The sequence below is a fragment of the Quercus lobata genome, chromosome 4, assembly GCF_001633185.2.
Source record: "Quercus lobata isolate SW786 chromosome 4, ValleyOak3.0 Primary Assembly, whole genome shotgun sequence".
Classification (NCBI taxonomy): Eukaryota; Viridiplantae; Streptophyta; class Magnoliopsida; order Fagales; family Fagaceae; genus Quercus; species Quercus lobata.
In genome coordinates this window covers 43,499,839-43,508,537 of record NC_044907.1, presented here as the reverse complement: position 1 = coordinate 43,508,537, position 8,699 = coordinate 43,499,839, and the positions used below count along the sequence as shown (strand labels likewise).

The following is an 8,699-nucleotide window of genomic DNA, read 5'->3' as shown; positions in this document are numbered from 1 at the left end:
ACAAAAAGATTAAAGAGATAGAAAAATTACTTCGGATTCAAGGAGTGGGCTAGGCAATGAAGTGGTGTGCAATTTTTAGTCCACCGTTCAATGAGTATATTGTTTACCACATCATAGAATGAGACTCCTCATAGTCTTCCTTGCCTTCATGCTGGTATATTTCTTTCTTCACATTTTCTATCATGGAATCCCACATTTCATACACCTTATGGAGAATAGGTTCTGTGAATCTCAGAATATATGCAACCTTGTCCCACCACAAATCATTCAAAACATAATCCCTCACAGTTTGAGCTTTTCCTACATCATCTTCTCTATATGACATCCATTCCTCACTAATGACCATATTTCAAAGATTTTGTTTTACTTGAAACAATCTTTTAAGCATGATAATTATTGAAGCAAATCGTGTTTCAGTAACAGCAAGTAACTTCAAAGGGGAATATGAATTAAAAATTGCTAATCTTATAGAATGATTTGTGATGAAAATACGAATGAAAGTTGCCTCATCTGAAACTTGTGCAATCCAGTTACATTCATTATATGCAACCTCATTCTGCAAAGAGTACTTAGGTGCACATATATTCTTCAAAGCCAAATTGAGAGTATGCACAACACAAGGTGACCAAAATATATGAGGATATTCAGCTTCAACAATAGATCCTGCAGCCTTCATAACAGACGCATTATCAGTAATAATTTGGACAACATGTTGATGCCCAACCTCACCAATGACCTTTAGAAACAAGTCAGCAATGAAGTGCTTGTCTTTGTACTCTTTGGTACCATCAATGGATTTGATAAAAATTGGCCCTTTCTGTGATGTAGCCATAAAATTGATAAGTGGCCTTTTTTGTACATCTGTCCACCCATCACTTACAATGCTTAAACCCTTTTCTTTCCAAGTGTCTTTAATTGCCCTCAACAACTTCTCAATATGTGCCCTCTCTTTTTGCAACAAAGTTGTTCTCAATTTATTGTAACCCAGAGGAATATAGCCCACTAAATTATTATTAGCTGCAAACTTGATCATCTCAATCCAATACGGGTTCTTAGCAAAGTGAAAGGGTAAACCAGCAGAATAAAATGTCCTAGCAATAAGAGAATCTAATTGCTCTCGACATTGATTGTTAAAAGCCCTCTCCAAAGGAGAATTCCCAACCCTTTTTTTTTTTTTGGAAAAATGGATGACTTGTAGTTGTACTACTCTCCCTACTATCCAAATTAGGACTAGTAGGAGAATCAGTTGGTAAAGACACTAGCTTAGGCTTCTTCGATCTATGCGAAGATTCCTCAAACGCATCTTCTAATTTCTGCATTTCATTCTGATACTCATCTCCAACCTTGGCACATGCTTGTATTCCAAACTTAGGCAGTTTTAACAAGTGTGCCTTCACCCTTGAATAAGACCCCTTGAAAGTTTTTTCACAATAGTTACATTTGAAAGAAACATTCCCACCACCACCACTTGCTTTTTCTAACCTAGTAACATATTTCCATAGAGGAGCAGTAGCTGTCTCAGCTGATGATTTCTCACTTTCATTTTCAGTATTCATTTTAGTAAAATCACCTACAGTATTTAACTTCAATAAATAAATAAAACTATAGCAGGACACACAAAAACAAATTTATAAATTATAAGTTATAACTGATATATATAAAAAAAAATAAATAAATACGATAGAGGACACGGGGCACGCACAAGCCAGTGAGACCACAGTAGCAGTTAAAAAAAAAAAACAAAAAAAACAAAACGTGTTATAAATAAGTGCTTAACAGTTAACAGTACACCCACCCACACCAAAATTAACATCTGAAAGAAAGAAAGAAAGAAAAAAAACAGAGAGAGAACAGAGAAGAGAATCGGACCTGTTGTCCACACCGAGAGAGATAGAGATCAGAAGGGATAGAGGGAACGACATCGACATCAGAGCTTGCCGATCGGCCCAATCTAACTCCGGCAAGGAACAGAGGGCAGCGACAGTGACAAAGGGAGGGTGGGTTTCAGAGACAGAGAAGACCTTGAGAGTTTTGAGATATGTGGTTTCAACTTTCAGGCCGACTGGCCCGATCTAACTCTGGTGAGGGACAGAGGGCAGCGGCAGCGACAGAGGGAGGGTGGGTTTCAGCGATAGAGAAGAACTTGAGAGTTTTGAGATATGTGGTTTGAACTTTCAATTTTCAGACTCTAAAAAAGCTTTATTGTTTTAGGGTTATCACAAGATCAACGGTAATGGTAAGTCCACTTGTCAAAATCTATGCTTTATTTATTTTTTTTTTTTTTACTACTGGCGTGTCGGACGCGTCGGAACCGCGTCAGTGCCGTGTCGGAGAAGCAAAAAAAAAAAAAAGGGACACCGCCGGACACTGGAATCTAGCGCGTTGTCCCCGTTCCGGTGTCCGACATGTGTCGAACACGGACACGATACCAAAAATGGCGTGTCCGTGCAACCTAGAATAAAAATTTAATTAACTTAATCTCCCTTAGTGCTGGGGTCAGGTGATCTCTCAAGAGGAAGGGTCCAAGCATTGAGTCTCTTTTAAATACAAACGCCTGCCTAATATCTGCTACTGGTATGGGTGCTTAAACCACATCGATAAAGATTGTGATCTTTGGATAGAGAGCAATGGAACTCTTTCCTCAGAGAACAAGGAGTATGGGCCATGAATTTGTGCACCTTCAAACCCCATGTTCAGCAAAAATGTGGTCATAGTACTTGGTTACTACGAAGCTAGGAAGAAGGAGAAGAAAGGGAAGTCGAGTGCTAGGTCTTGGGGTGGTACAAGTTGCCCACCTCCCGATGGTGGCACTTCCAGTGCTCACGGTGGTGCATTAAGCTCTGACTTTTCCCAGGTTACAAATATGGTTATAGTGGTGGAAAAGGGCAATATCCTGCATATTTCCCATACAGAGAATATTTGCTAACCTAAAGATATTTCAAATATCCCTAAGTCTACGGTTTCCTCCCCCCCCCCCCCCCCCCCCCCCCATGAAGGACACTTTCGAAATTCAAATAGAGGAGATTGATTCGGGCTTACAAAAATTTGACTCCCCACTGCTTTCCTTCCCTGGTGAGTTATTTTCGGGATCTATTCCCCATTTGGCTAATTCTTTTGACGGTGAAAATTCAGGTAGCATTAATGAGGTTAAACCAGAGAATCCTGATTGTAGTATTCCTTCTGAGTCCAGCATACATACTCTCTTGGATGGGAATTAAGTTCCACACAAATGGAAAAAAATGGCTCGAAAAAATAACTCAAATGATTTTACTATGCATGCTACTGTGTTAGGGAAACGTGTGGGAGACAAAATGGATGAAGATCAACCAAAGTTGCGTAGTAAAAAATTACAGGTTTCTAAGGAGGATGGCAGGGCCTTTTTTGAATTGGTGGAAGCTGACAATCAACCCCTTCAAATACAATGAATTGCCTAGTTTGGAATTGTCGTGGGCTTGGGAACCTACGAACAGAGAAAAGAGCTTGGTGAATTAGTCTAGACAAAAGATCCTTCTATCGTGTTCATTGCCAAGATATGGGCAGATGAAACAAGGCTAAAAAAATAAAGAAAATTTTGGATTTTGATAATATGTTTTTTGTTCCAGGAAATAACAGGAGTGGTGGGCTGTAGTGAATAAAGGGAGCGATGATGCATGGTGTTTTATTTGTTTTTATGGGGAACCAATTACACAATTGAGGCATGAATCTTGGAGTTTATTATGTGATTTAAATAATCATATGTCTCTCCTTTAGCTGTGCTCCAATGATTACATTGAGTTGGTTGGTCATTCAGAGAAACTTGGTGGGGCAAACAAAAACCAAAACCAAATGCAGCTCTTTCGGGATACAATTGATGAATGTGGTTTCTTACATCTTGGGTTTGTTGGGTTGAAATTCACTTGGCAAAAGCACTTTGCTGATGGACACTCAATTTGGGAACGGCTAGACCAAGGGCTTGCCAATAATGATTGGCTTATGAATTTCGGTGGGACTAGGGCACATCACTTGCACTCTGACTCTTCGGATCATAGCCCTATTTGGATAGTGCCAGCTAGTATGGAACCTCCCAGATTCCAAAAATCATTTCATTTCAAGGAGATGTGGCTCTCTGACACAAGGTGTACAGACACTGTGGAAGTAGTTTGGTCTTCACAAGTATCTTTAGACCCATTTATTCTAACAATGCATAAGGTAGACAAGTGTGGAAAAAAATTGAAGTGATGGAGTCAGAAATTTTTTTGCAATGTCAAGTGTGAAATGAGAGTGAAGAGAGATTTGCTCAAAGAAGCCTAATGGGAGGCTATGATTACTGGTTTGAACTTTTGGGTTTTATCAATAAAATACAAAATTAAAGACCTTATAGATAAAGAGACATGCATGTGGTTTCAAAGATCAAAAGCTCATTGGACAACATAGAGGGATAAAAATTCTAAATATTTCCATAGTAGAGCAACTTAACAAAGTTGAAAGACTTTCATTACCTCGATACGAAACTGTGATGGTGTTTGGTGCTTGTCTCAAGAGGAGGTGGCAGCTTCTATAGTTGATTATTACTAGGCTCTCTTTTCATCATCAAGCCCGGTTCAAGCAGGGAGCACTATTGATTCCATTCCAAGCATAATAAGTGATGACATGAACGCTCAATTATTTGCTGATTACATGAATTGGGAGGTAGGGGCAGCGATCAAGCAAATGGCTTCCCTGAAGGCCCCAAGTCTTGACGGTATGCCTCCTCTTTTCTACCAAAATTATTGGCAGCTAGTTGGTAATGATGTAACTCAATCCATTCTCAATTTTTTTTAAATACTGCAACACTTCCATCTCATTTGAATTATACATATGTGGCCCTTATCCCAAAAGTAAAAGGCCTCGAACGTATCTCTAAATATATACCTATTAGTCTTTGCAATGTTTTGTATAAAATCTTTTCTAAGGTTTTAGCTAATAGGCTAAAAAAATGTTCTACCAAATATTATAACAAAACATCAGAGTGCTTTTACTAAAAGTAAACTTATTTATGATAATATTTTGGTTGCTTTTGAGACTTACATAGCATGCGGAAACATAAAGGGAAGGATGATTATATGGCTATTAAACTGCATATGAGTAAGGCCTATGATAGGGTGGAGTGGTCTTATCTTGAAGCTATGATGAAAAAAATGGGTTTTGGGGAGTAGTGGATTAAGTTGATGATGGTTTGTGTCAAGACTCTAACCTATTCCATCCTGGTTAATGGGGAGCCAAAAGGCTTGATCAATCCAACTCGAGGTATTCGTTTGGGAGATCCCTTCTCTCCCTTTCTTTTTTTACTGTGCACAAAAGGGCTACATGGTTTGACATCCCAAGAGGCTACTTTGGGTAACTTGAGGGGTTTTTCTCTTTGTAGAATGGCCCTAGATTAACTCATCTTTTATTTGTAGACAATAGTCTTCTTTTTTGCAATGTTAATTAGCAAGAGTGTCAAAAAGTTCTTGAAGTTCTGGAGACCTATGGTAATTGTTCTACGCAACAGATAAACAAAAGCAAGACGGCTATCTTCTTTAGTAAATCTACTTTAGATAGTATCAAACGACTTATCAAGACAGCACTGGGAGTCCTAGAGATTAGACAGTATGAGAAGTATCAGGCTTGCCATCCTTGATAAGGAGAAAGAAAAAAGCTAGTTTTGAATTCATAAAAGAGCGAGTCTGGCATAAACTTCAAGGCTGGGAAGAAAAGCTCTCATATCAAAGGAAGAGAGTTTTAATTAAAGCCGCATTCCAAGCTATTCTAACTTACACTATGAGCTGCTTTAAATTACCATTGGATCTCTGTAATGAAATTGAATGTTTAATCAGAAAGTTTTGGTGGGGATAGCGAGGAGATCGTCGCAAGATTCATTGGATGAAATAGGATACTCTTTGAAAACCGAAATTAGATGGAGGTATGGGATTTAAAGACCTTAGCCTATTTAATAATGCCCTCCCAGCTAAACAAGTTTGGGGACTCCTCCACAATAAACAGTCTCTTTGTTATCGCATCTTCAAAGCTAGATTTTTTTCCAAATTGTTCTATTATGGAAGCGGCTGAGTCAAATTTCGGATCCTATGCATGGAAAAGCAATTTAAAGGGTAGGGATGTTCTACTGAGGGGGGCACGGTGGAGGATAGGGAATGGGGCCAAGGTTAGTATATGGAAGGATGCATGGCTCCCATCTTTGGAGCATCCTAAGATCCAATCTCTTGTAGTGGATTTATTTTATAAAGCTTCAGTAAACTCTCTATTTTCACCTATTCATAATACTTGGAATGTGGACCTATTGCATCAACTGTTTTCAAATCGGGAGGTTGAATTGACAAAGAAAATCCCACTCGGGCAAGGACTTTCAGAGGACAAGCTTGTCTGGCCCCATGTTTCTTCGGGTGTTTATATAGTAAAGTCAGGATACAACTTTCTTTCAAAACATAGAGCATCTGAGTCACAAACTTCTTCCAATCCGAGCCAATATCAGGAGGTTTGGAAACATGTCTAGAGTTGCAAAGTTCTGAATAAGGTTAAGAGTTCTCTCTAGATGGCCTATAAAAATGTTCTTCCTGTGAAACTCAACCTGGTTCATCGGAATGTTCTAGCTGAAGACACATGTGAGCAATGTAAACAATTACCTGGGGACATGATTCATGCAATTTGGCTTTGTTCTGAAATTTTTGGTGTGTAGGAGTTCGACCCGACTTGGAATTTTCACCGGACAAAACACTTTCCTATGTTTTTGGATCTGGTCCAATAAATTATTGATGAGGATAAAGATTTAGATCAATTTGCTATGTTTATCTGGACACTGTGGTTTCGCAGAAATGGACTTTAGGTTGAAGATAAACCCTTCCCTCTCATGGATATTATCATGATGGCCGGATAGATCCATACTGATTTGTTGTAAGTCAACCCAGGGACATCACTTACTTAGTTGTTCAAAGAGATTGTGTTCGTTGGTACCCTCCAGTTTCTCCTATGGTTAAAGTCAATTTTGATGGTGCTGTTTTTAAAGATTTAAGAGAGGTAGGTATTGGGGCTGTGGTTCGTGACTCTCAAAGACTGGTTTTAGCGTCAATGTCATAAAAGATCCTACTTCCACAGTCCGTTACTGATGTAGAAGCCATGGTTGCTGTGAGATTTGTCAATTTTGCTCAAGACCTCAGCCTTCCTTTGATTATTATAGAAGTTGATTCAAAGATTAACATCAAAACTCTTTGTAGCGAAGATGAATCATTCTCTTCCAATGGTCACCTTATCGCGGAGGCAAAACTTTCTACAGTTTCCTTTTATTCTTTTTGTGTTTCTCATATTCACAGACAAAGTAATTCAGTTGCTCGTAACCTTGCTAGACATGCTAGACATGTTAGTGGTCTAATGGTGTGGATAGAGGATGTTCCACCACACATCAATTCTATTCTCTTAGCCGTCTTTGGCTAGTCTTGTTTCTGTTTTTCAATAATGTATGCTAATTTTCTTCTTTAAAAAAAAAAAAAAAAAACACTAAGTATTAATAAATTAAAATTTTTAATTAAGCCAATTATTGCAAAATTTCCCAAATTAGATATCAAATTCACCTGAATTTTGTAGTATTAAGTGTCCATCCAATTTAACACTAGTGTTAGGGTTTTAGACCCCAGTTATCACCAAATTAATCAACTTTTAACCAATTAATTAATTATGTTATTGATTAAAATGATTAAAACATCAAACAAACATAGATCACATGAACATAAAGAACAATGACCCAGGGAAGATTATGAAATTGTGGTTTCATAGTAAAAAACATATGAGGAGGATTAAACCTAAACAATCCTCAAGGCAACATTTCACTAATAGAATTGATGTTTGTACGATAGACTTAACCCTAAATCTACTGCGACCTCTAATATTACTTATCAATTGTGACCAAATGTAACTTTGAATCCATAGACTGTTCTACTGTGAAATTGTTGCACACAAACTCTTCAGTTTGTGACTTTGAGATCTTCACTCAAAGATTTAGATCAGCAACTGTGGCTGATTGGATGCAACAACCTTGCTTTATCATTGGATTTATTGTTTGCACAAGGTCTTTAGCTATAGCTCCAAAAGGGTATGGAAAATCTCCAAATTTGTGTAGAGAACACTGCATTCTTGAATGTGCAAAAATGTGCTCTAGGGTTTGTATTTATATATGATTAAGATCCATCAAAACCCTAGATTAAATAGCTGAGTAGAAAACCAGATCCACAATCTGCACAAATCTCAGTTAGTCGAGATAAGTGGGTCTTGATTAGTCAAGCCTGCAATTGAAAAGCAGTCTTCAATAGTCCACTTTTCTGATTACTTGAGTCTTCATTTGTTCTAAACTTCATTTGTCTTCTTCGAAAGATAATTTCAACACTAATCAACTAGACAAACTAAGTTCTAAAGTGTTACATTTGTTCATGGTTGCCAACCTAAAAATATAAACTTTACAACTAGTTGTTTTGTACTAGCTCAAGCACACAGTTTATTTCAAACCTTCAAGAACCTTATAACTCAACTAGTTGACACTTCTTTGTATTTTCAATGAAGACATTTAGGGTTTAAATCCTTCCACTATGAACTATTGATTCTAATATATATATATATATATATATATAATGTTTAGAAAAAAAAAACTAATTGTTTTTTTTTTTAATAAATATTTTTGTGATTGAACAAAATTGTAT

General features: G+C 37.5%; 1 protein-coding gene across 1 annotated transcript; it reads right to left on the bottom strand.

Moving 5' to 3' along the window:
• Nucleotides 1–349: 349 nt before the first annotated feature.
• LOC115985255 lies at nucleotides 350–1,556 on the bottom strand. The gene is made up of 2 exons (XM_031108219.1): nucleotides 1,208–1,556; nucleotides 350–1,107 (listed from the first exon to the last, which is right to left on the bottom strand). Exons 1-2 carry the CDS (start codon nucleotides 1,554–1,556, stop codon nucleotides 350–352), a joined length of 1,107 nt encoding a protein of 368 aa, XP_030964079.1.
• Nucleotides 1,557–8,699: the final 7,143 nt, after the last annotated feature.

Excerpts from the sequence above, each read along its gene's own strand:
- LOC115985255 (XM_031108219.1), bottom strand. The coding sequence starts at position 1,556 with ATGAATACTGAAAATGAAAGTGAGAAATCATCAGCTGAGACAGCTACT. Across the intron at positions 1,108-1,207 it reads TAATTTGGATAGTAGGGAGA|ATTCTCTTATTGCTAGGACA; the intron begins GTAGTACAACTA and ends GAGAGCAATTAG.